The sequence below is a fragment of the Elgaria multicarinata genome, chromosome 13 (genome assembly GCF_023053635.1).
Source record: "Elgaria multicarinata webbii isolate HBS135686 ecotype San Diego chromosome 13, rElgMul1.1.pri, whole genome shotgun sequence".
In the NCBI taxonomy this organism is placed as follows: Eukaryota; Metazoa; Chordata; class Lepidosauria; order Squamata; family Anguidae; genus Elgaria; species Elgaria multicarinata.
Window position 1 is genome coordinate 11,620,993 of NC_086183.1, and position 27,738 is coordinate 11,648,730.

Genomic DNA, 27,738 nt, shown 5'->3' on the forward strand with positions numbered 1-27,738 from the left:
GAAATAGTGAGGCCTTTTCTTGTTAAGTATTTTATGCCACACACTGTTGCTCTTCAAGAGGAGATGGTACTTTTCAATAGTGACACCATTAACTTCTGTGTTTCCAAATGAGCCCCTTTGTTCATGCAAATTCAGAGCATATCTAATAACACTTTTAGAACTAGTTTTCATTGTGCCTGGCACTTACTTGGACCATATCTGCTTAATATTCTTCCTTATTTCTTACTGTATATTATACTTCTTGCAAGGGATTTACCTCCAATAAATAAATCATGGCCTTTGAGCAGGTGGAGTATATGGATACGCAGAGCTTTTCACTCCAAACCACTTGATTCTACCTCTGATTTGATTTCTCTTACACTGGTGGACCTTCCTTATAAAAGAGGTTTGTGCAACCATGCAGCATCTCAAGCATTTGGCGTAGGTCTCCTACGTGTAGAAAAGACAACCACATACCAGTTTACTGACCAGCAACAACTTTCGAAGGTGCAGAAAAATGTCTTCCTAGCAATAGTAGTCAGCAAGTCTTCCCTCATATGCTCTTTGTAGTGGAGTGAGCAGTAATAACAGGAACAACTAATCATATTTCTGATCTAAATGGACAAGCTTTGCTGGAGTTAAGTTTTCTGAACAACTAGGAGTTCTGTGGATCTTTTTTCACTTGTTTTTAATTTCCATTGTGTTCTTCGTTGGCTGTGCCTGGTTTAGTAGAAAGACGTGATGATGTTGCTTCATACCATGTAGGCAAGAGTGTTGAAAGGGCTGGTACAGACATGGTTTCAAATCCTAGATAATTGGGTATCCTGGCTAGTTGTGACTGTAGCTCACAACTAGGTGAGCTAGTTGGGGTAGGAGGAGGGAATTTGCTCCAGAGAGGGTAGGGAGCATGCAATTCTTCGGCTTACTCGCATCTTCTTATCAAAGTAGATCTGCATCAGCTCAAGGAGATGTGACCATGTTCTATGCAGAATATCCCATCCATATGCATGTTATGATGGCATCACAACACAGTGGCTGAAACATTGCAATCTGGCTCACAAACTCGCCCATCCTGGCTACATTTTGCTCACAAGAGATTTCTTTCCCCCAAGGATTGATCTGGCCCTCAAATGTTAATTTTTATGATGAGAGTACAGGGATTTCAGATTTTTCTAAATTCTGCATGGTATTTAGCTCTAACACTCAAATGTTGTTGTCTTTTATGACAAGAGAAGTACAAGGATTTCAGATTTTTCTAAATTCTGCATGGCATTTAGCTCTTAATTTGGCTTCCTCAGTATTTTGCAGTAGCAATCTACCTGTAAGGTTAGCAGCTAGAATGCTTTAATTCCTTTGCATAGATGACAGGCTTGGCTTGCCAAGGACGTTGTAGAGAGATCTGGACAATTCATTTGAGTGTCAACTGAGTGTGTAAAGTTTTTAACAAATATAGCCTAATGGAAGTAAGCCATTCAGTGATTCTCATTTTTCCATCTGAGAGATGTAGAGGACCTTCTCTTCCTTGATGTAGTATGAGAGTAGACTTTTAGAATTGAGTCAGACAATTGCAAATGCAAGTAATATGAAGTGAGGAGCCCATGCTGAAAACCTCCAAGGCGTTATTTTAGTGTTTCTGTCCCTGCCTTTTTAAAAAGGAAACTCCATGACAGTAAACTCATGTCTTCCCCCAAATTGAATATAACACACAAAGAACATACAAATCTACGTCAGTACTCCAGGAAAGAACTTGAGACATTACCAGATATGGGTTCTAAACCAAAATGGTTAATTGTGTTAAATAGGTCAGCCATCATAAAATGGTAGTTCTGGGGTCTAAGCCTTGCAGGATTCCTCCTCACCACCATCCCCACACCCAAACTACCGATGTGTACGTTTAATGGCAGCAAAGCAGAGGAACAGCAGGGTTCAGGAAAACTTTGCATTTTCTCTAAATCCACATATAGAACAAGTACAGTAACACAGTTGCTGTGCTGACCAAGGAGCCTGCTAGCGTCTGTACGACAATGCCACGTCAAAGATACCTTCCCTCTGTCCTTCAGACTTTCTCATAGCAAAATACTGGCAAAGCTAAGCAAGATAGCTTCATTGATCTTCACTAGGCTAGATCGGATTGGTTTTCAACTTAGTTGCAGATTAGCTTGACCCCTTCAAACTCAAAACTGCCCTCACACTTTGATTACCTGGCACCTTGTAAACTTCCTGCTTGAAGACTCTGCAATTCCACGTGCTAGAGGTTGGGGACGCAATGGAAGGAGAGCGATGTAAGAATTCAGTACACATTACCCAAAGCCTGTGTGTCTACATTTCTTTGAACTTGACATCCAGACAACTGTACCATTTTCTCAAAGAGGAAGACTTCCTAATAAAAGATTCTCCCACCCCCTGCGCTGCCAACTCTGAAAATCGATTGAATGGGGAGAGTGACTCTCGTATGTTGGATCAAGTGGACCTTCCCTGTCCCTTTAAGGATGAAATTTGCTTCTGAATAATTCCAGGGAGTGATTGTTGTCTTTTTTTTTCTGCAGTAACTTCCCGTAGTGAGAGAAGAGCAGTTTAAATACATTTGGGTGTATGCATGTGTGTTGTGTTCCCATCCCCAATGACAGATTCATACAGCTGCTGGTTGCTGGTTAATGTCATACTGGTTCAAGTTTAGGCATCTTAGGAACCCAAGAGGAACATTCTCAAAATGGATGACAAAAAGGCTGAGAGTTCACTCAAAGCATCTGACCCTGACAAGGATGCTACTTGGCCCAGTCGTCCGCCATTTCTTTCAAGACAAATAACACCTTTCCTTGGTGTGAAGTCTTCTACATTAGATGATAAGCATGGAAGTCTTGTGACTATTCATTTTGCAGGTGTCTAGCTTGTTTTCAACAACTCTGAAATCAGGTTGCCATTAAAGAAGAATAAAGTATCCATAAAATTAGAGCAATAGCAATATAATGAGAGCTGGCATGAAAACGACATCTTAGTTATAAAAGGCTTGCCTGAAAAAAGTGTTCTTGACAGCTCTTTTAAAAAGGGCCTGTCTCCTGGATCTGCTGCACTGAATTTGGTAACAGATTCCAGAGCTTGTGGGGGGCACCACCCAAAAAAAGATGGGATTCAGTGGTTGACGCTAGCCTGATAGATGGTGGTACGCCAGAGAGGCTTTCATCTAGTCCTGCTCTACCAAACTTGAAGCAATATTGCACATCATCACTGGCCAGGTTGCTTGGGAACTGTGCTCACACCTCTGCTTCTGTTCAACAAATCAAAACTTTCTCTATCAAGAGCCTGTTCCTCACGCAGGATAGTGCAACTAATAGGTTGAAGGCTGACCAAGCACAGTTATCAGGATGTTTTGTTTTCCCCTGATGTCTTCTACATTTCACACTCATAGAGGCAACAGTATATAAATCCTTCCTTCCCACCTGGACTGATTGTCATTGTCAAAGGGCATCACTTCCCTTCTGTCCTGCGTACAGATACTTCTAAAAAATATTGGGCTCTCTTGCTCCACCCACATTTCGTCAAGTCGCTGCATGCCTTCAAACTCTTGTCTCTGCCTCAGAACCCCTTGTGTCTTCCTTGATCTGTCTCTTGATGAATTAGTTGTACTGCATCTTTCTCTTCATTGGTCTGTTCTTTTGTCACCTCTACAAATTCAGAATTCAGGGGCTGGGGGTTGTTTCAGTGTTCTGTCATGAACATATTGTTCTCCTATGGGGTCCAGATTTTGGTGTCTGTTAACATACTCAAGTAATACGTTCAACTGTGTTCTCACATATTGTGGCTCAGGCTTTGTTCGATTCTTCAGAACCAGATTGGTGCTCCTCATGCAAGACCTTTTGCTGTGAGAGAGCAGAAAATGTGCCCATTCTCAAAGTTGCAGGCATCCTTTTATGGCCAGAAGATCTGATGTTTGAGAGCAGTTGAACATACTAGTTAACATGTTGAATGCTGGCTCTCCTTCTTGCTTTATGACTACTTCCCATGCTATAGGCTGCATTTGGGGGAAACGAGATATATTTTTTTACTGAAGATTGCTCTTGGGCACAGTAGTATCTCGTTCCGGGTGTTGGGTGAAGGGAAACTTAAGTTGGGTCCTGCCTTAATATCCCGAGGGATGTTACTACCTGGAGTATCCCATTTCTATGGGTTATAGAAAGAAAAGTCACTGAGTTTGAACTTTCTTTCTTCAAGGATTTAATGATGTCACAGCTTTTCCAAGTCTTCTGTGCAGTTTTTTAAAATTTAAAATTTTAAAAGGTTCTCCTAGAGTATACCTTATTGTCTTGTTTGTTCTGCTTGACTTCTCTCTTGTTGCATAATAACTGGAAACAGATGGACTTGTGTCTAAATGATTATGCTTCAGGTGTTGGTACATTTGGACTGGGGTAAGCAACGCGTGGCAGGCCTTATGGGCCTCTGTGTTCCCTCCGCCCAGGGCTGGCCTGTTTGTTTGTTTGTTTATTGTTTGTTTGTTTATTTATTTATTTATTTAAGGATTTTTATGCCGCCATTCAGCCAAAAAAGGCTCTCACGGTGGCTTACAAAAGTATTTCTTGACAGTCCCTGCCCACAGGCTTACAATCTAAAAGACACGACACAAAAGGAAAGGGGATTGGGAGGGAGGAGGAGGAGGGGGGAAAGGAAAGCAAATTCAGGCACTACAATCTTAGTTGCAAGGTTCAGCAGTTAAAGTTGACAGTTGGCAGCAGGAGGGAGGGGGCTCTCAGCTGGAGCTGGACCCAGGCACGGTGGAGAGGTGCCTGGCTGCTGCTTCCTCCCTCACTGGTGGCCTCTGCAGAGACACTGGTGGCCATGTCAAAGACACTGTTCCCACCACCGCCAAATTTGCTGCCAAAGCGACAACAAAAGGTACAATTTTGCAAGCAAGCCGGATGCTTGGGGTGCTTGCCTTGTTTGCAAGCAGAACTGTTCTCCTGGGAAGGTTCTGGGAGCCTGATTCTGCTAGCAAAAAGGGCCCCCATGCCTCCTGTTTGCTTGCGAAGTTTCACCTTTTTTGCCGCCAACATTCACCAGCCCTTTTGGCGACGGCAGCAAGCCTGACAATAAGGGTAGAGGTGGGTTCCAGGGGCAGTATGGCTCCACCCAACCTCCAGAGGTTGACCAGCCCTGATTTAGACTGAAATTAAAGCATTCTTAGCAAGTGGCGCTATTTCCGTCTCCTTCAGACACATTCTATTTCTGTAATGTCTTTTATTTGCAAAGTTGCATTTGCTTGAAACTTGTATCTAGCATAGACTCTTTGGATTTGTTTCTAAGGGTTGTATTAAATATTGGTTTATATTTAATGTACAGTGAGACAGAGACTGTTTTATTTAAAAATATTTCTATGCTGGTTTTTTAATGTTTCCCACCCCTAAACCCAGTATTCAAAGCAGCTTGCAATAATAATAATACGACGACAGCAAAATTACCACAATTCTGTATAAATAAGCAAGCCGTAAAGCAGCAGATAAACACAGTATCAGCACACCAGCAACTAGCATAATAAAAGAAAATAAAAGAGCATTTCTGGCAGCCATGAAGCAAAGCAGAAAACAAATTCAATCTAAACAAGGAAATTACAATGAATCCACAATAACACAAACCCAAAACAATTAATATAAATAGCCATTAATTACCAAACACCTGGGTGAACAGGGCAGATTTCACCTGGTGCCTGAAAGTTAACCAAAGGTGACAGGCTGATAGCCCACAGGTGGAGCACAATTGCACAGGAGCGGCCCTCTCTCCAGCACCCACCTGTCTGACTTTGAAGATGGGAACATCCAAGAATAACCTCTGACAACTGTTGTATAGGTTCCTATGGGAGGAGACAGTCTTTCAGATACCCTCGTCCCAGTCTGCGTAGGCCTTTATAGATACACACACGCACACACACACAGCAGCACTTCAAATTCTGCCTGGAAACAAACTGGGAGACAGATGTTTAAGTATAGGTGTAAATTCCAATAGGTCCTAGTCGTTAACCAAATTCTGAACTAGTTCACATTTCTAAAGAGTTTTCAGGGGCAGACCCATATATCATGGTAATCAAGCTGAGATGTTACCAAAACGTAGGTAAATGTGGCAAGATCATCCCTTCCCAGGAAAGGATCAAATCTGTAATTATTATATAACTTAAAGTGTCTCTTACATTTCCACAGTACTGAAACGGGCTGCGTTTCAATGCTTAGCTGTCGTCATGTGCAACTAATAAAGCTTTCTGGGGGAGGTTCTCTTTCTCTTTTCCTGCTTTATGAGATGATCTTGGAAGATGAAACTTTTCTCAAGTCATGCTTTCAATTGCTCTGTGATTCTCTTCCTTTCCCGCCCCCCTAGAAATCCAGTTCCTCCACTACCACAAATGAGAAGATTACTAAACTATACGAACTGGGCGGTGAGCCAGAGAGAAAGATGTGGGTAGACCGTTATTTGGCCTTCACAGAAGAGAAAGCGATGGGCATGACCAATCTTCCAGCTGTGGGACGGAAACCCCTAGACCTGTATCGGCTTTATGTTTCTGTGAAGGAGATTGGAGGACTGACTCAAGTGAGTGGACAGTAATGGGGGTGCAGTTGGATCAAATGTAAGGAAGATATTTGTATTTGCTAGTAGCCCCTTTTGTTTTTAGCGTACCTCTTAGGAAGATGCACAATTATATCTAGCATCATAACCCAAGTCTGATGCACAGTGCCACATCTAATATAGAAGTTCCCAGTACTCACAAGAAAAATTCTTAAAGGTTGTGTGTTGAATGTAGTTGCTTCTTTTCATCCTACTGTCAGTCAAGTTCCCATTTATCTATTTCTCTTCATCCAGCTCAAGGTAATGTTGCTATTAACAGCCCCCCTAATTTTGACTATTGGTACATGGCGTTTGTGTTGAACTTGTGATTGTGTTTTGTACCGCCCAGAGAGCTCCGGCTATTGGGCGGTATAGAAATGTAATAAATAAATAAATAAATAAATAAATATTTGTTTGTCCCCTAAGAAGGACAACCAGATTGCGTATTGCTCCCTTCTAATTCATGGTTAGGAAAACCGTGTGTGCAGCCTTCGCCAACCTGCTGCCCTCCCCAGCACCCCTGACCATTGGCCATGCCAGCTGGGGCTAATGGGAGTTGAATTCCAATCATCTGGAGGGCACCAAGCTGGGCAAAGCTACGGAAATGATTTGTACTTCAAAGCTTTCTTGCCATCCCAAACCATTCTAGGGAAACCTATTTCTTTACCTGTAGCAAATTTTGGAAAGGGGTATGTGACTTCGATTAAAACGCAAACAAACAAAACTTGGCCCTTCTGGCTTTGTGCAGGTTAACAAAAACAAGAAATGGCGTGAGTTAGCAACCAATTTGAATGTGGGCACCTCTAGCAGTGCAGCCAGCTCCCTGAAGAAGCAGTACATCCAATGTCTCTATGCCTTTGAGTGCAAGATTGAGCGAGGCGAAGACCCTCCCCCAGACATCTTTGCAACGGACTCAAAGAAGTCGCAACCCAAAATACAGCCTCCATCTCCAGGTGAGTCAAGCTTGACTTCTGAAGCCCTTTGTATATTCAGCTTGCCTTGCCGTATCTAGATCAGTATCCAGTAGACCACAGCCCATATAAACAGACCACAAGGGCTCAGCGAGGTCCTAATTTCTATCAGAAATTAGAATTGTGTCCTTTTCAGTTACATCTACCTATTTTAAAGGCACACTTTCAAAACGATGATCTCAGCAGTCTTTTGGTGTTTTGCTCACTATTTTGATGACATCTGTAAGGGTGTTAGAGTGTGGGTGAGAACTGCGGGGTGGTTTCCACTTGCCCCAGGCAGGGTAGCTCTTAGAAAATGGAGGACCTGCAGAGATTGTGCATGGATGTGGAGAGACAAGTGGCCATCCGACTTTCCCGTCTCTGTTTAGCTTCAGGCATGAAAAAAAATCCTTGTAGCACGTCTAGAATACAACGTCCTGTTTTTTAGACCAAAAAAGTTAAACTGTAATGGGCTAGGATAATGGATTTAGTGCATTCCTCATGGGTCTCTGGTCTGTCTCCCAACAACCCAGAATTCCAGATTCAGAGAGCATAACATTTATCTCAGTGGGAGCCGGTGGGTGGCTGGAAACCAGCATGCATATTCAGTCGCAGCTTTCTGCAATGTTGCGATGTGTGAACTGGCTCATTGTGTAGTGTTTTGTGGGGGCTGGAAGAGCTGTCATGGGAAGAAGCAGACAGGGAGGTTTGCTTCCACCGGCACAATTGATCCAGCGTAAATCCGGACCCATCCCCAACATTGTCCTATTTCTCTTTTTATTGGAAAGCTTGTTTGAAAGGAGCAATTGGTGATGACATGATCATCCCAGATTTTTCTGGCCCACCTGTATTGGGTGGAGGAAACCATTGTCTTCAGTAGTCCACGACAGCTTACGCTACAATAACGCTGCTAGTCTTTCAAGGTGCCACAGTTGCCTTTGCTTTTGCGGCGACACGCTGCCACTCTGGAAGCTGCTCCTCTTCCAAAGACGTGCAGCTCTTTACGGGGTCCGTCTCAGGTTTCTTTCAGTTTTAAAGGTCCCGGCCTGCTTTAGTTCGTGCAGTTTCCGTTGAGAGGTTAATGCGTGTGGCTAGGTAATGGCCATGTTCCCATTATTGGACAGGGCTGTCCTGTGCACTGGCGTGCATCTGAAGGACAATGCGGGGTTACCGGAAAGGTGGCGGTGCCAGGGTCAGAATCCTCTCTTTATTGCATATGTGCAGGTGGCATCTCGGTCAGGCATTCACGGTGCCACGCACTGCGTGTGCTGCATCCGTTGCATCCTCTGGGTTAGGCACTGACTCCTGCACTGCTACGGCATGAACTTCCTCCTCTCCCCGCCCCCCCCCCCCCGCCCTCCCTGCTTTCGGTTTTTTCTGGCTCCTGGTTATGAATGAATGGCAACATGTGGCCTGAGAAGCACAGCCAGTTAGGCTTGGATTCACAGCGTATGGAATTGGCGCCCCTCCAGCAGTTTGTAAATTTGTGAGTTGGGAGGGACGGCAGGGGTGGGGAGGGGGTGGGGGGACCAACAACAGACGGTAGCGGTGCAGGGCCTGGCTCGAAACCCCTTCCTGCTGATGTCAGTGGATGAGAATGCCGCTGGGGCGACGGCGCTTGTTGGATTCCCAGGGGAACGGAATGGAGCTGAAAGGCGCATGAATGGGGAGAGGGGGGCTGGGGGAGGGGCTGTGAATGAAGCGCCCTGCTGGGCTTGCCTCTGCCCTTCCTCCTCAGGAGATGTCCCCAGACTGGGAGGGAGCAGCGGAGCACGGGGAGAGGGTGCCAGGAAGGTGGGGCATAAACAAACATGACCCGCCTGTGACCTCCAGAGGATTTTAATGAATAGCTGAAATGACTCATCAACTTGCAAGGCTGAGGCGAGGGAGATCTGTGCCGAAAGGGGTAACTGATGGGAAGCGTAATTAAGAGTTTGGCTCCCGCGAGCGGCGAGGAGCGTCCCGACCAGAGAGGTGGCACCGTCGGAGGCTGCCCTCGGGCTGGAACAGGGCAGCTCGGCAAACGGCACAGCTGGCTCTTTTCTTCGCCGTTTCCCAGATTTCAAGCAGGCCTTCCGGTGACCTTGTGTCGAATGGGAGAAGAGTAACCGCTTGATCCCTTTTGCTTGACCCTGTGTGGGAGGGTTTGTCTCGGGCTTCGTGGGAAGAGTCCAACGGGGATGACTTGTGTTGTGTTTACAGAGATGTAGAATCATAGAATCGCAGAGTTGGAAGGGGCCTACAAGGCCATCGAGTCCAACCCCCTGCTCAATGCAGGAATCCACCCTAAAGCATCCCTGACAGATGGCTGTCCCATCTGTCAGTCATTGCAGAGTCATTGCAGAGCATGAATCCCCCTGATGAGCTGAGGTGTTACCAACTTGGCCTTCCTTGCCGTATGTGTGTGTGTGTGTGGTGTAGAATTGCCTACTTCTAAAGGCGCTATTCAAGACGTTGCTTCTCGAACACATGAATTTGTGCATAACGTGGTCTTAGAGCACAGTGTTTTCCAATTAAGCTTAGGAACATCTGGGTACATACATGGTTGGACAGTACAGGCAGGATGTTGTGTAGCAGAGAGAAGGTTCTGCCTTCTCAAAATGCTTAGTGTGGACCCACAGAGACACTGTGCCGGGTTGGGTGGATGGTTCTTTGAGGTTGCCGGGTTGAGATCCCTGCAGATTTTGCATAATACCTTCTACTTACTATGGGGCTGATGTCTCTCTTCTCCACTTGCAGCGGGTTCAGGCTCCATGCAGGGTCCTCAGACACCTCAGTCCACCAGTAGCTCCATGGCCGAAGGAGGAGACTTGAAACCCCCAACTCCTGCATCAACGCCACACAGTCAAATGCCCCCTTTGCAAGGCATCAGGTATTGCACGGCCACTTTTTACTACTGCCAAATGGCTGCTATGTCTAGTTACAGCTTTGCTAACAGACTTCATGGAACTGCTGGTTGTTTGCATCAATGTGCAATTTGAGATTAAAAGAGTTCCTCTTTTCTGTTGGATCAGGAGTAATTCAGTAGGCCTTCAGGATGCCTTTCCCGATGGCAGCGACCCCACTTTCCAGAAGAGGAACTCGATGACTCCAAACCCAGGGTACCAACCCAGCATGAATACTTCCGACATGATGGGTCGCATGTCCTATGAGCCAAATAAGGATCCATATGGCAGTATGAGAAAAGGTGAAGATACCTTTCATGCTTGAGCACACAGCCATTGCACTTGCTGGGCCCTCTAATTCCATATGTAGTTGTGTGGAATATATATTTGTCCAATTTAGCTATTCATCTTGCTGTTGAAAACGGGTATGGATCTTGTATTCTGATTGGTTTTCTTTCTCCACTTTCAGGAAGTGATCCCTTTATGTCCTCAGGGCAGGGCCCCAACAGTGGTATGGGTGATCCTTATAATCGCGCTACAGGTCCAGGGATGAGTAATATGGCCATGGGGCAGAGGCAACATTATCCTTATGGGCCTTATGACAGAGTGAGGTGAGTACTTACTCTACATGCATTTGATCCTACACTACTGTACCAAGCAATTCCTTGTTGTGCAGATGTTCTTATCTTGCATAAGTTCACTCAATGTACTTCGTCGTCCCCTGCCCCTGAAATGTAAATTTCCACAGAATGTAGATACCTGAGTTTAGGTTTGTGGGTGGGGCAGGTTTTTAAGGAGCAGGTTGGTGCCAGGAGGACTGGGCATGAGCAAGTAAAGGATTGGAGGATTATGCTCTTTGACTTGGTTCACACCTAATGCTTACCAATGGTTCATTTAACCCGGGGTTTGAACCTGGGGTTTGTCTGGCAGATAATTGAACAAACTGCAGGTTCTTTCTCAGTCCCTGAGTTGTTTGTTTCTCTTTTCTCCTTCGTCTGCTACCTCCCTGTATCCTAAATGCCATTACGGCACTGTAGTACTAACACAGAGTGACTGGGTCTTTTTACCCCTGTTGCCCGCTGGCTCTGTAGCCTGGCAAAACAGAACCACCCCCGGTTCACACCTCTGCTTTGTGAACTGCAGAAGCTTATCCACATGGCCGCAGACTTGACAAATAAGCATGTTTTTAAATGCCTTTAAAATTCTAAGAAATTCAGCATCTGATTATATAGGTAATTGCAGAAGGGTGAGGACCCTGGGTGTAAACAAGAGTTCTATAAATTGTATGTTTACTTCCAATGGTGATTGTCCTGTTAGGTTCTATGTCCCATAGAGGAGGACTAGAAATATTGTCTTATAAACGTGTGTGTGTATGTGTGTGTGTTTACCTATAGGACTGAAGCAGGAATGGGACCTGAAGCTAACCTCGGAACCGGAACACCCCAGCCCAACATCATGCCTTCCACTCCCGAGTCGGGGATGTACTCTCCGAGCCGCTATCCTCAACAGCCGCAGCAGCGGTAGGTCCCCCCGCACACCTCTGTTGTGTCATCCGTGCAGCCTCTGCAATAGATGAATGTCATGGTGTTCTGTGCATCTGGGAAGAAAATTAATGATTTGATCTTTTCTGCAGGCATGATTCCTATGGCAATCAATTTTCCACTCAAGGTACATCCTCTGGCAGCCCCTTTCCAAGCCAACAAACCACCCTGTATCAGCAGCAACAGCAGGTGAGCTCCTGGAGGTTTTGAAATTTGACTGATAGAGAGTTATGGTGGTATGACCTGCAAGGAAATATCTTTGGGAGATTGAGAGTATGGCTTAGTTTAATAGATGGTGGGTTTTCCGGCTTTATGGGGGCGAGGTGTCTTCCAGTAGTTGCTTGTGTTGTAGAGTACCTTATCATGGATATTCTGGATCCCAAGGAACTGTAGGCCTTCCTTAATCAGGCTTTGCCTATCTTTCGCTGTGGATTTTGCAAAGGAAATAAAATGCTTTCACGTTAAACAGAGGCTTTTCTATTGGTTGAGAACTAACATATCTGCAAAAATATAGGCTTTAAAATGTAAGCAAGAGAAACTAAACTGTAGTCTGAAGATGTTCAGAGTGACACCCACACCCTTCTCTGAAGATCTACCTTTAGGGAATTCAGCTTCTGGATTTCTTAATATGCCCTCATCCCTGTGTGATTTTGTGTATGGTTTTTATTTTCAATCTTGGCAGGATAATATTTTCAGACAGAATGTAGTTGCGTATCACTTATATGTGAAGATGTTTACAGTTGGAAAACTTGGTTTATAGCCAAAAAATCCAGGTTATTCACAAAGCGTTGTCTTAAAAGATGCATTATAACAGGACCCTTGAAGAGTGAAAGGTTAATAATAAAATTCCTGCAGCGGAAGCTTGCCTGGCTGTTTGCACTGGGCCCTTTTTCTCACTCTGTTCTTGGTTTTGATATAATTCTACACACACTTTTCACAGATATCTTGCCACAATTCATTTCTTTGGCCTGGAGCCAGGTGGCTATGGTCAGGGTTGCCAGTTACTACAGTGATCAAGTACAGTGAACCCTGGTGTGGGCAAAGCTTTGGAAAACAAGCACCATAAATTAAATGACAAAACATACATCCAGCTCCCCAGTTTGAGTCCTAGATTTTACAATGTTTGTATTATCTGCCTCCCAATATATAAAGGAAACCAGTGCCTTGAAATAGTCCTAAATAAAGAATGAACGGGAAGCAAAATAAGATTAGCTTTCAATATAGTTTATTGGAAGCCTCTTCCATCCATCCTGGGCCATTCATATAATATATGTTTGCTTGTTCATTAAAGCATTTATACCGAGTTCTTCAGGTAGAGAGACTTGCAGAATACAGATCAGTAGATACAAGACTGTCTGTCCTCTAAGGCTTACAGTCTGTAAATACATGACCTAAAAGGAAAAAGAGATGAGGAGGGAAAAGGAAAATTAAAAGTAACACAGACACCAATTCTTAATCTTACACAATTCCTGTAATACCAGCTGTGATGGAAACAGGCTGCTCATAGTTCAAAAACTGGCCTTTGGAGGCATCCAGCAAATAGCCTGGTGACCCCACCTTCCTTGACATGCCTGTAATGTAGTTGGAAGTTGTTGGGCTCACAGGGTGGGGGCCTAGTCAGAAACGGTGGGCTTCTTGTCATTCTTGGCACTGCAAGTAAGACTAGAGGAGCATGGATTATCTCCTGCTGCACCTGAGCAGGTAGTCCTCACAGAGCAGTTGCCTCCAATGGCGTCTGGGTGGGGGGGACCCTGTCCAGCTGGTTAAAGCAGCAAGTGGGGAGTGATCATTTTGGCCCATGGAAAGAATCCCAATTGAAGCTCCCTAGTACCAAATCAACATATACCCATCAGAGAACCCTTTTGAAAAGGATGAGAGGAAGCATTCAGAGTGTTCCATGAATACTGCAACTCCTACCTATAGGGCTAATGTCTCTCTCTCTCTCTCTCTCTCTCCCCTTCCCTCCCTCCTTCCCTCTTTCTCCAGAATTACAAACGGCCGATGGATGGCAACTACGGCCCCCCAGCCAAGCGACATGAAACGGAGATATACAACGTACAGTACAGCACAGGCCAGGGCCAAGCCCAGCAGCAGCTGCCTCCGGCGCAAACCCAACCCACTAGCCAGCAGCAAAGCGCTCAGCCTTCTCCCCAGCAGGAAATATATAACCAGTATGGGAACACATACCCTGCCGCCGACCGCCGACCTGCTGCTGGGCCACAGAACCAGTTCCCATTCCAGTTTGGCCGAGAGAGGGTCTCTGCTCCCCCGGGCTCCAGCACACAGCAAAACCTGCCTCCTCAGATGATGGGCGGCCCCATACAGTCCACTCCAGAGGGCCCGCAGCAAGGCACCCTGTGGCAAGGGCGTAATGAGATGGGCTACAGCTATCCCAACCGGCAAGGCACTGGCTCTGCCCCACAGGGGCCTGCGTATCACGGCGTGAATCGAACGGATGAAATGCTACATCCAGACCAGAGGGTCAATCACGAGGGGCCGTGGCCTTCTCACGGCAACCGCCAGCCTCCTTACGGTCCCTCTGCCCCCGTGCCCCCGATGACGAGGCCGCCCCAGCCCAACTATCCGACCCAGCCTAGCATGCAGAATCACATTCCTCAGGTATCTAGTCCAGCACCTCTTCCCAGGCCGGTGGAAAACCGCACCTCTCCAAGTAAATCTCCATTCCTGCACTCGGGAATGAAGATGCAGAAGGCCGGGCCGCCTGTTCCAGCCTCGCATATAACACCAGCAACTGTACAACCTCCGATGATACGGCGGGACATCACCTTCCCACCTGGGTCTGTGGAAGCGACGCAACCTGTGCTGAAGCAAAGGCGACGTCTCACAACAAAAGATATTGGTAATTGAGCTTTCGCTGCTCTGGTGTTGATGGGGGGAAGGGTGGTGTCCACCAGGCTACGAGTTACCTTTTGATAGATCGCCGATGTATAATATGAAAGGGAAGGAACTCTCCCATTCTGACAGTTTGGAAATTTGGTGTTCTGGCTTGCTGTGGCTCCCTGTACCCACCCAGCATGTGCAGGGATGTTCTTCCCCCTATGCACACCCAATAAAAATCACTGGAAGCCATGCAAGAGCACGTTGGGTTTTGTGCAGGAGAGATTCCTTGTGGATTGGGAATGCAGGTCTAGCTAGTTGGGTGGACTTGTTTTTACTTCCAGTAGAATTTGGAAAGCTGGGGTCAGGCAGTTTTGGGAGCTGATGGATTTCAAAATATGTTTTGTATATTGCAGGAACTCCCGAAGCATGGCGAGTAATGATGTCTCTGAAGTCTGGTTTGCTGGCTGAAAGTACGTGGGCCTTAGATACCATAAACATCCTACTCTATGATGACAACAGCATTATGACCTTCAACCTCAGCCAGGTGGGTCGACACCTTTTCGTAACAGGGTTTTGAAATATGAAATTGGGATTGGAAGATATAAGCAAATTATTTGGGTAGACGCATGCCTCATGTCTGGAGTGTGGAACTAGTCAGCTTGAGAATAGTTCACAGAGGAAAAACGTCTAGCTCTTAGGCTTGAAATCTGTCGAGTTGGGTAGGATCTCTAGTAGTCAGGTTATGGAATTCCCCATTCTGCCTCCTTGTCTTTTTGTATGAACAGAAGAAACAAAACAAATTATGCAATGTAAGCAAATCTGAGCAAATTTGTAAAATTTATGCTGGTCATAAGATTCAGTTTATATCTGTGCAGAATTTTAAATGCTGGACAGAATACAGCCCAAGCCCTTCTAGCATTGGGACTTGCCAATTAGTAAATGAACTGTTGTGTGTAGTTAGTCTAGGAATGCATGCTCAACTGTCTTTGTCTGTAAAAAAAAGGGGGGATTCTTGTAGCACCTTAAAAGATCTAACCATTTTATGATGGTGCTAGTCCACAAAAGCTTGTGTCCGTTTTGTCAGGTTGCATCATCTGACGAAGTGGACTCGAGTCCATGAAAGTTTATGCCATAATAAATGTGTTAAACTCTAAGGTAATTCACAGTGCTTTGTGGCGTTTGATGCAACCAATCCTCTGGAAATAGTCTAAACGGTGACAGTTTTCCTCTAATTCAATTGTCTGTAATTAACTTAGGACACAGGAAGGACGATTAACCCTGCAGCTCCCTCCTTCTTATTACTTCCAGCCTGGCAAAACTCTGGTTTGCACTTGTCCTGATGAAACTATGATGAAACCCTGATTCGCAAGACAAGCCCAAACCAGGATTGTAAACCAACATTCAGATTGCTGTTCAGGTGCAAACAATAGTTTGCCAGTTCAGATGTAATGCTAAAATGTGATTTTGATTAAAACTAGGGAGAGCAAGAAAGAACTGCAGCACAGGAGGAAGAATTGCCTGATACTGAGGCATATACCAAGCTTTTTCCACAGAGCGCCAAACCAGGGTTTGGTATTGCGTCTGAACTGAGCCATAGTTATCTAAAAGAACAAGAACGTCTCACACTGTCTGAATACACCTAATACAATGTGTTCTCCGTGAATTGCAGTAATAAGACAGCGTAAGACCCTGGCCTCAAAAGACCATAAGTAGAAACATGTTGAGCACAATTAGTACACTTTCCCCCTATTTTCTGAAAATCAGTTTGAATTTTGGCCTCGCTTTGGATTTTCATCCTTCTGGTGCTTTCCATCATGCTTCACAATGGTTATGCTTAATATTTGTATGAACATCTGCAGCTGTCCTTTTCCTTGGCCCACCTAGCCCAGTGCTGTCTACTCAGACTGGCAGCAACTCTTCAAAGCCTGAGGCAGAGAGAGGTTTTCCCTTAACCTACCTTCTAAGAAAGATCCTTTAATTGGACTTTAGACTTTTTACGTGGAAAGTACATGCTTTACTATGAAGCTATGTCCACCTTCTTCGGAACCTCTGTTGATTCATTTTCTCACTAGCCAGTAGAGCAGTAGGGGTTCAGTCCCATCCATGTTTAGGCAGAAAAAAGCCCTACATGGCTGGCTGAGGGAATGCTAGGAGATATAGGACCTTTTCTGTCTTAGGGTGCACCCTAAAAGTATGGAAGAAGAGTATGGCTCAGTTCAGACAACACATTTCTCAGCGGTGGTTTTCTCACAGTGGAGTTTTTACACCATGATTGAGAAATGTGTGGTCTGGAGGGAAAACTTCATCCTACAGTAGAGTGTTTTTTGGGTTTTTTTTTTTTAAAAAAAGAAAACACTCCACACTGTGCAGAGGAGAGTTCCTGTACAATGGGTGTATTGTGTATTGTGTGGAGGGCACAATGGAGTTTTCCGTTTTGTTGAGTGGTCTTTTCCTACTGGCTACAGAGTTCTCCGGCAAGAGTGGCGGAAGGAGGGAGTGTTGTTCTAGGACAGCTGCCGGGATTGTGTTTTTTTGCAGCAATGGCTGATGGGATACTATTGGGAGGACTGGGGGAGGAAAGAGGGCGGAGGAACTGTCAATCAAACATCGCATTGCCTTTTACTCGACTCCACGGTAGCCCAGGGTCACACAACAGTGGAGTTAGAACATGTTGTGTGGGGAGTATCCCCTACAAACTCAACCGTTGAGTGGAGTTTTCCCACTGCGTAGAGAAACGTGTTGTCTGAACTGAGCCTATGCATGAGCTTGTGGAGGAGAGAGACTTGTAAAATAACAATAAAAAGAGGTGATAAGTGGTCATCTGGAAAACGGAGAAAAGATGTGGATTTCTTAACAAAGTGCAGAGAGAGAAAGAACACATATAGAGAGAAAGTAAGGGTGTCAACTGACTCCTTTACATGTCTTTCGTTTGCATCTTTGTACGTACCTGTCTGTATTGAGCTAGTCTTAACCTGCTCTTATGTTCTTTCATCTTGCAGCTGCCAGGATTGTTGGAGCTACTAGTGGAATATTTCCGGCGTTGCCTGATAGAAATCTTTGGAATCCTGAAGGAATATGAGGTGGGAGATCCAGGGCAAAGAACACTATTGGATCCTGAAAGGTTCTGCAAGTCTTCGAGTCCTCCTTCCGAAGAAGTGGAGAAAGAGGAGCCACGGAGCACTAACTGTGAGGAAGAGGAGGAGGAAGAGGAAGGGGAAGAGGAGGCTGCCTTTGCCAATAAAGCTGCGGCACCACTAGAGAGTGAGGAGAAGCTAGTCAGTAAATTTGACAAGCTTCCAGTCAAGATAGTTCAGAAGAACGACCCGTTTGTGGTAGATTATTCCGACAAACTTGGCCGGGTACAGGAATTTGAGAGTGGGCTGCTGCACTGGAGGATTGGTGGGGGAGACACCACTGAACACATTCAAACCCACTTTGAAAGCAAAATGGAGCTGTCGTTGACTCACAAACGAGCTTCCTGCAACTCTGTTTTGCGAAAACGCTCCGTGACGGAGGCCAGCCCGGTCACCCGAGAGGGAGAGTCCCCTCCATCCAACGGCCCTCCAGAGAAAAGGATAACGGCGACCATGGACGACATGCTTTCGGCACGACCAGGCTCATTGCCGGAAGAGGGGGTCAGAAATGTGGAGGCCGCAAAGGAAAGCAGCAAATTCCCATTTGGCATTAGTCCAGCTCAGAGCCACAGAAACATAAAAATCCTGGAAGACGAACCTCACAGTAAAGATGAGACACCCCTCTGCACACTTCTAGACTGGCAGGACTCGTTATCTAAGCGCTGCATCTGTGTGTCTAACATCATCAGGAGTTTATCGTTTGTGCCAGGCAATGACTTTGAGATGTCTAAACACCCTGGCCTGCTGCTGATCCTAGGGAAACTGATTCTCCTGCACCATAAGCATCCAGAACGCAAACAGGCGCCGCTGACGTACGAGAAGGAAGAGGAGCAGGACCAAGGCGTGAGCTGCAACAAAGTGGAGTGGTGGTGGGATTGCTTGGAAATGCTGCGCGAAAACACTTTGGTCACGCTAGCCAACATCTCTGGCCAGCTGGACCTTTCTCCCTACCCAGAGAGCATCTGTTTGCCTATCCTGGATGGACTCCTCCATTGGGCGGTCTGTCCTTCAGCAGAAGCCCAAGATCCTTTTCCAACCCTGGGGCCTAATGCTGTCCTCTCCCCTCAGAGACTGGTTTTGGAAACCCTCAGCAAACTCAGCATCCAGGACAACAATGTGGATTTGATCCTTGCAACGCCACCCTTCAGTCGCTTGGAGAAACTCTACGGCACCATGGTGCGTTTCCTCAGCGACCGAAAGAACCCGGTGTGTCGGGAGATGGCTGTGGTACTACTGGCCAACTTGGCACAGGGCGACAGCTTGGCAGCTAGAGCCATTGCTGTGCAGAAGGGCAGCATTGGCAACTTGTTAGGCTTCTTGGAGGACAGCCTGGCAGCCACTCAGTTCCAGCAGAGCCAAGCCAGTTTGATGCACATGCAAAACCCTCCCTTTGAGCCGACCAGTGTGGACATGATGCGCCGGGCAGCTCGGGCGCTGCTCGCCCTGGCCAAAGTGGACGAGAACCACTCTGAGTTCACGTTATATGAGTCACGGCTGTTGGACATCTCCGTGTCACCTCTGATGAACTCCTTGGTTTCACAAGTTATTTGTGACGTACTGTTTTTAATTGGCCAGTCATGACAGCCGTGGGATGCCTATACCCCCTGTGTGCGTGTGTGTGAGTGGAGGACTTAGAAACTGATTGTTGCCCTTTATTTATGCAAAACCACCTCAGAATCCACTGTCTGCCCTGCGCTGTCCTGCTTCTACCTTGGGGAAAAGATGTTCCCCCTTCCCTCACCTCTGTCCTTCAGATCTGTCCTAACCCCCTGTTCAAGGAGACAAAAGTTCTGCCTACATTAAAAAAAAAGACTTTTTTTATTTTAACCAAAGTTGCTGTTGTTTACAGTGAGTTTGGGGAAAACAACTTTGTCCTGTTATCGCATCGACAGGCGCTACTTTCATAACTGTTTTTAAAGGTAAACTCTGAAGGACAAAAAAGTGACTGCTGAACTCTTTGTGTGGTTTATCGTTGTACATTCACAATCTTGCAGGAACCAAGAAGCTACCAGTTGTGAACAGACCTTGTCCAATGGAGGCCTGTGCAGTAGAGTGTAGAACTTCATGTACTGTACACCTTAAACTGTAAACATACTGTAATAATGTCTCACATTGAAGAAGAAAAAAAAAAGGCTGGATCAGCAGCAAGCTGTAGTTTTTAAAAATGTTTTTAGTTAATGTTGAGGAGAAAAAAAGGCTTTTCCCCCAAAGTATCATGTGTGAACCTACAACACCCTGACCTCTTTCTCTCTTCCTCCTTGATTGTATGAATAACCCTGAGATCACCTCTTAGAACTGGTTTTAACCTTTAGCTGCAGCCTGACAGCTGCCACGTGTGTATATATATATGACGTTGTACATTGCACATGCCCTCAGACTCCTTGCAGTTTTGTTCCCCTTCTCCTGCCACCCCTTTATAGTATGACGAGTTAAACGAGTTGATGACCTGCAAAAGCGAGACACCAATTATTTAATCTCTTGCCAGACATCTCTCTTTTCTCTCTCTCTTTCTCTTTCTCTGGAGGATGCTGTACAGGTCTCTGTGTATAAAGTCATTGCTGTCTCAGCAGCCAATCAACTTATAGTTTTATTTTTCCTGGGGTTTTTTTGTTTTTTGTTTTTCTTTCTAATCGAGGTGTGAAAAAGTTCTAGGTTCAGTTGAAGTTCCTGATGAAGAAACACAATTGAGATTTTTCAGTGATGAATTCTGCATATTTGTATTTCAGACGATGTAGCTAAAAAACTTGATGTAAATTCCTCCCTTTTTTCCTTTTTTGGCTTAATGAATATCATTTATTCAGTATGAAATCTTTATACTATATGTTCCACGTGTTAAGAATAAATGTACATTAAATCTTGGTAAGATGTTTGTGAGAGTTTTCATTTTGAATGGCTGTACAAGGCTACACGGGCTTCCTAGTATCAACCACATGATGTAATCAGGGTTGACTTTACAAATTTAAATACTTTTTCGAAGAAAAAATACTCTTGGGACAAAGGGATGGACTAACCATTTTCAAAGGGAACTTTAGAGGATTTCTGTTTCAAAATCAAGGAAACTTTTTTTCTTCAAATATTGGAAAAATAGAATCATAGAATAGCAGAGTTGGAAGGGACCTACAAGGCCATCGAGTCCAACCCCCTGCTCAATGCAGGGTTTTTTTGGAACAAGCTTTTGTTTTTGGAACAAGCATTCAGGTTTAAACATTCTCTCCCCGTGGGCCCCAAAACATGCCTAAGATGTTTCCATTCTAAGAATAGATAAATCAGACCTGCTCATAGCATCTGCAGATTTTAAAGGGGCGTGTGTATGTTGGTAGAAAACATACTATATGGAACAATCAGTTTGGGGGGGTTCAGAATCTTGCCTCCGCACAGGAGGCTGATCTTTTTTTAGCCTTATGGTTCTGTGAAGTCTTTCTTTTACTGCATAAGAATTTGCAATAATCTACTTTGAGAGAATTAAGATCAACAAGGAATACAGTGAACCATATTTCCAAATTAGCACTAATATGCAAAGTCAGGAGTAGCAGAGACTTGTGAATGAATAGCTTGAATGGTCAGCTAAAAATGGGCCAAATCAATATTCTCCTCACAAGCAATCTAATCCAGGGACATACCGTTTAAGAGAGAGGAGGGTTTAGGGTGGATTTATATACTTGAGTGAGAGTTCAGCTGAACTATATGTGTGTAAGGAACAACTACTTAATGAACACCTCTTAGGAGCCCTTTTTTGCCTTACGAATATGAAGCTACCTATTCTAACTTGAAATATTTACCCTGTATCAAAGCTGTGAGCTGATGTGCAAAGCCAATTGGAATATCCTTCATGTGTGTCAAATCTTTGCTCTCTTTTGGCTTATGGCAGTTCAGGTTAATATGTCTGTTTCTTAAATGTGTATCTCACCTTTCCAGCAAATAATGTGCACAGCACCTGAGAGCTAAATAAAATAAAGTAAAAGACGAAGCATCTTCCGCATTTCTGAAGTACAGCCACAGCAAAGAGGCTCCAAACTGGCAAACTGCAGTTATTCACACTTGTCTCACTGAAATCATTGTGAAAAGTAAAATCGTAACTAAAATATCACTGATTTCACCAAGAAGCGAATGTGTCTAATTTAGTATGGACCATCCAATCTAGTGCCCTCCAGATGCGTTGGGCTGCAACTCCCATCATTCCCAGCCAACATGACCATGTTGTTTACCGCAACATCTCATCACTGATCATTGGTCATGCTAGCTGGGGTTTATGGGAGTGGGAGTCCAAAACATCCAGAGGGACCCAGGTTGGAGGAGGCTGCTTTGGGAGACCTGCCTAATAGAGATGGAAACAAATGCATTGCAGGCAAAAATGGATAATTGTTCGAGCTCAACGGAGATGGGAAACCTTGATAAATCTTTTAGCTCCTTTAAAAAAAGAGAGAGAAGCTTAACATGAAATACCACATTTGTATCCTTCCCTTTCTCTCAGGAAAATAATGCAGCCTTGCAGCAATCTTCAGTACTCGAAGAGGCTGAGAGAATGTAAGAGCCCTGGTGGATCAGACCAAAGACCTGTCTAGTCTAGAATGCTCTTTCCCCACCATGGCCAGCCAGATACAAGCAAGACATGAAGACAACAGCCTTCTCCCACTGTTGCTCCCCAGCAATGTATTCAGAGCCATGACAGCTCTGATCCTGGAGCGAATAGTTTGTTATGTGCAGTGACATACTGCTTCTCAACTAACCTGGAGTTTCCAGAAAGCCATCTTAACTTCTAGCCATCAATAGACGTACCCTCCAAGAATTTGTCCATTCCTCTTTTAAAGACATCTAAGCTCATAGCAGTCCATAAATTAATTGTGCTTTGTGTGAAGGAGTCTTGTCTGAGAGCTTCATGGCTGAATTCAGATTTGAATCCAGATCTCCTTAGCACTTGTTCAACACTGTCCAGTAGACCATCCTAGCTCTGACATGCTCCTCCTCTTGAGTTTTTCCTAGGATGAACTGTGAGCTGAACCACCTAACTTTCTACATAAATTCAGTTTCGGCCACCATGTTGCGTGCAAGAGCGCATCTCCATTTTAATTGCTCAGTAGTCCAGCCAAGGAAGTTTAATGCAGATTATAAAAGGCACCGAAGGAATCCTTTTAAGAGAAGCTGCTTTGATAGATCAAAGCTGCCCCAAACCTCCAAAGCAAAGTGCAAGATGAAGCCAAATGTACATCAGACATCCACCCACCCACCCCACTCCAGGACAAAAAGGATTGGAGAATGAGGATTTTGTGTGTACCTGTGTATGTATGTGTTGTTTTAAAAACCAGGTCCTGTGGTGGTCTGCAGAGACAACTTCTTCAGGCAAAGAGGAAAGAACATAGCAACATCCTCCCTTCTCGTTGTCACTGCTGCCTCGGGTTGCCCCCCCCCCTTTATTGTTAAATGTCTAGATGAGTGTTCTGCTATGTGTGCTGAAGAGCCACAAGATTGAGTGTTGGGCTTGGATCTGGTAGAAATATGTTCAGTTCCCATCTCAGGCAGGACCACTTTGTGGTTGCTTATCTTGTGCTTAGATATGGATAACTTCGGGTAAAAATACATGAGAAGGCAAAGAATTAATCTTGAAGGGTACATCTGTGTCAGAAGTGGCATTTTAACTATTCAGAGAAGATGGTAGCAGAATACCATACCAAGTGAGACTAAATACCCTTTACAGCAAACTTGGGGGATGTGTGGCCCTCCAGATGTTGAATTGCAATTCCCATCAGCCCCAGCCATGATAGCCAATGGCTATGACACACTGAGAGTTGTAATCCAATAACATCTGGAGGGTCATACCTTTGCCCCATCCCGACTTTACAACAATTATTATTATTATTATTATTATTATTATTATTATTATTATTTATATAGCACCATCAGTGTACAACTGTGGTTTCTATTTCTTAAACGTTTTAAATATTATCTATCACTTTTTTATTAAAATACCCAAAGTAGTTTACAGTATTCAATATAAAGCAGTAATTTATTTATTTATTTATTTATTTATTACATTTCTATACCGCCCAATAGCCGAAGCTCTCTGGGCGGTTCACAAAAATTAAAACCATTCAAAGTATAAAACAACAGTATAAAACCATAATATAAAATACAATATGCTCATGAATGAATAATGTGAATGAAATGTTTCACAGTATGAAATCTGCCCAATGAAATCAGTAATGAAACATTTAAAATGAAAAGCAGTGGTAAAACAATCTAAAAAAATCACATAAGAACAGAGAGTAAGGCCATAAAACCATTAGCTGTGAATCGCCTGTTAAAAGCCTTGGAAGAATTAAAAGTTAGTTCATCAATTGTATCCCACCTGTTTATTAAAATAACCCAAGCAGCTTAGAATAAAAGAAAACTCAATAAAACAAAAGAGTTAAAGTAACCATTAAAACAACAGTTAAACTGCTAAGGCACTGCTTCTACAATTCCTCTAAAAACATCTGGCTGCTACTTTAAATGAAAAGTTCTTAACCATCTGTTGAAAAAAAACAGAAAGGGAGGGAGCCTGGCAAGTCTTCATTGGGAGGGAGTTCCACAACTATGGTTCCACCACCCAGGGGCCCCTGGCACCTGTGCTTGCCTACGGGCATGAAAACGAGCAGGGGCCTCAGTAGCTGATCTCAAAAGCTGGGCAGATGGATGCAGGACATGGAGGTTTCGAGGTAACCCATGCCATGTAAAGCTTTCAGCTACACGTAACATAATAAAAGAGTTGGCATCCAATGAGCCTGCCTGGGGGAACTGGGGCACCTCCTTCTGAGCGCTGCCCTAATCTCTGAAGGCAGCAACACCCAGAGAAGAACTTCTTAAATTTCAGCCAGGTTTAGGTGAGGAGAAACCTGTGCCAGTTTTGTACACATAGCATTTTAGCAGTAAGATGGCCTGGTTGGTGTGTACACTTCTAGGGCGGGGGGGGGGGGGGCTTTTCATCTGTGGCCACTGTGAGCCCATTGTGGCAGTAATGCAGCCAGATGACTGGGGATTGGATCTCAATTACTTCCCCAGCACCTTCTCCAGCTTTCTCAACCAAAAGTACTGAGCTGTTGGATACCATCTGTCTGATAAGGCTTGCAAGATTCTCAAAGAAAAGGGTGTATATGAAAATCTTTGTAAGCCACATTGATAACCTTTTATTGGAAGGCATTATACTTAAGTAAAAAGAGAGGGCAACCTTCCCTAACCTGGTGTGCTCCAGATGTGTCAGACTACAATTTCCAACATCCCCAGCCAACCAGGATCCCCATCTGTATAATAGGAATAAGTGTGGGGTGAAAGACAGGTTGCTTACCTGTAACTGTAGTTCTTCGAGTGGTCATCTGTGCAGTCACACATATGGGCTCTGCGCCTGCGCGGGGCCAGGTTCGGAAACTTCTATAGCTGAAAACGTTTTAGGCGGGAACCCCTCCCCCACCGTCCACTGAGCATGCTCAGGGGTTCCCGCCTAATCCCCTCAGTTCCTGAAACCGCCTAAACAGTCTCGCTGAGGAGAACCACCAGGTGATCAAATATTTTAATGACACCATAGTGGGGATGGTGGGAGGGTTGTGTGACTGCACAGATGACCACTCGAAGAACTACAGTTACAGGTAAGCAACCTGTCTTCTTCGTGGTCTCTGTGCATCACACAAAGGGGCGATTAACAAGCTGACTTACCGGAGGTGGGTGGTGTCAGGTCATAGATGAATCTCACAGAATTGCTGATAGGATGGCACGCCCAAAAGCGCAGTCTCTACGCGATCTGACATCCAAACGGTAGTGGCTGGCAAAAGTCAGTGGAGTTGACCAGGTAGCCGCTTTACAGAAGTCTGGTAAAGCGATCCCCTTTTCAAAGGCTGTAGAGGTGGCCACTCCTCTCGTGGCGTGAGAAGGCACCTTACCCTCCAACGGGAGGCCAGCGAGTTCATAGGCTAGCTTAATAGTCTGAACCACCCAAGCAGATATTCTCTGCGGAGATGCCTGAAGTCCCTTTTGCCTGCCCCCGTAACAAACAAAGAGTCTTTGGGATCTCCAGAGGGTGGCAGTTCTGGACTGGTAAAAGGCAAGGGCCCGTCTTACATCCAGGGTATGTAGAGCAGACTCAATAGGGAACGTCGGCAAAGGGAAAAAAATTGGGAGCGTGATGTCCTGCCCAAGATGGAAGGAAGACACAACCTTTGGCAGAAAGGCTGGGTCCGGTCTAAGGACTACCTTGTCAGCATGAAACACAGTGTAAGGTGAATCAATGCGGAGTGCTGCTAGTTCGGAAGCACACTTAGCAGATGTGACTGCAACAAGGAATGCCACCTTGAAAGTTAACAACCGCAAGTCCGTCCTTGCTAGAGGCTCAAAGGGCTTGGCAGATAGTGCCTTGAGCACCATGGAGAGGCTCCATTGAGGAACAAAGGAGCGAACTGGTGGAACGGTGTTCTTCATGCCCTTCATGAACCGCTTTGTCAAAGGGTGTGTGAAGACCGAACAGACCTGAATCCAATGGTGTGAAGCCGAGATAGCTGCTAAATAAACTCTAAGTGTTGTAAACCGCCCAGAGAGCTTCGGCTGGGGGGGTGGTATATAAATGTAATAAAATAAATAAAAGTAAATAAATAAGTAAGTGACGAGAACTTAAGTCCTTTTTTAAATAAAGAATAAAGAAAGGAAAGCACTGTTGCTATTGGTGCTGAAAACGGGTTCTCGTTTCTACTGAGAGTAAAGGCAGAAAATGCTGTCCATTTTTTTTCGTATGACTTCCTAGTAGCTGGTTTCCTGGCTGCTAGGATAATGTTCCATACATCAGTAGGCAGTGGTTGGTTGTCTAGCGATGCCTTATTCTCCAAGCCGTTAGGTTTAGGGACTGGATATCCGGATGGAAGATGAGCCTTCCCCTTGGAGATGAGGTTGTGACATTGAGGCAGTCTGATATACTCCGCTGAGGACAGTTTGAGTAGCGGAGTGAACCACGGCTGCCTTGGCCACCAAGGTGCTACTAAGATGGCGTTGTCGTTGTCGCTGCACAGCTTTACGATGACTCTTGAGAGAAGAGGTATGAGGGGGGAACAGGTACAGAAGCTGACCTGTCCACGTCCTCTCGAAGGCGTCTCCCAGAGATGCTGCTCCGTGGCCTGCCCATGTGCAGTATCGGTTGCAGATGGCGTTCTCTGGTGACGCGAATAAGTCTATTACAGGCTGTCCCCATGCCTGAAAAATCATGTCCAACACAGAATCTTTCATCCGCCACTCGTGCGTGTCCACAAAGGTGCAGCTGAGGTCGTCTGCCAGGATATTGTCCTGGCCTGCGATATGAATGGCAGACAAAGTCATGTCGTGGGCAATTGCCCAATGCCAAATGTCCAGAGTGAGGGAGATCAGGTCCATAGACCTCGTCCCACCTTGCTTGTTTATATGCCAGACAGCAGCCATATTGTCTGTATGGATCTGGATTACATGACCCGATAAGGTCTGCTGAAAGGCATACAGAGCTTTTTGGATAGCCATCAACTCCAAGACATTGATGTGTCTTTTTCTGTCGAGGGAGCTCTAGCGCTGGTTAGATCCCCGCAGTGGGCTCCCCAGCCCAATAGGGACGCATCTGTCATTAGATGTTGAGATGGCAGTGGGGGTTTGAAGTCTAAGCCCTGTATGATATTGGACAAAACCGTCCACCAAAGGAGTGTGTCCTTTATTTTGGAAGGGAGCGACAATTTCACTCGATGAGCGTCCAATGTATTGTCGTACTCCCGCAGAAGCCACAACTGGAGAGGTCTCGTGTGCAGACGCGCCCAAGGGACAACGTTGACCGTTGCTGCCATGAACCCCAATA

General features: G+C 45.2%; 1 protein-coding gene across 1 annotated transcript in view; it reads left to right on the forward strand.

Moving 5' to 3' along the window:
• Nucleotides 1-20,779, forward strand: part of ARID1A (AT-rich interaction domain 1A) — an 89,434-nt gene extending 68,655 nt beyond the window's left edge. Inside the window, exons 11-20 of the mRNA XM_063140670.1 lie at nucleotides 6,337-6,546; nucleotides 7,310-7,514; nucleotides 10,251-10,383; nucleotides 10,526-10,698; nucleotides 10,866-11,007; nucleotides 11,791-11,916; nucleotides 12,030-12,126; nucleotides 13,924-14,797; nucleotides 15,192-15,322; nucleotides 17,778-20,779. Coding sequence (XP_062996740.1) covers nucleotides 6,337-6,546; nucleotides 7,310-7,514; nucleotides 10,251-10,383; nucleotides 10,526-10,698; nucleotides 10,866-11,007; nucleotides 11,791-11,916; nucleotides 12,030-12,126; nucleotides 13,924-14,797; nucleotides 15,192-15,322; nucleotides 17,778-19,493 — 3,807 coding nt within the window. The 3' untranslated portion in view covers nucleotides 19,494-20,779. The remainder of the gene's footprint in view (nucleotides 1-6,336; nucleotides 6,547-7,309; nucleotides 7,515-10,250; nucleotides 10,384-10,525; nucleotides 10,699-10,865; nucleotides 11,008-11,790; nucleotides 11,917-12,029; nucleotides 12,127-13,923; nucleotides 14,798-15,191; nucleotides 15,323-17,777) is intronic.
• Nucleotides 20,780-27,738: the final 6,959 nt, after the last annotated feature.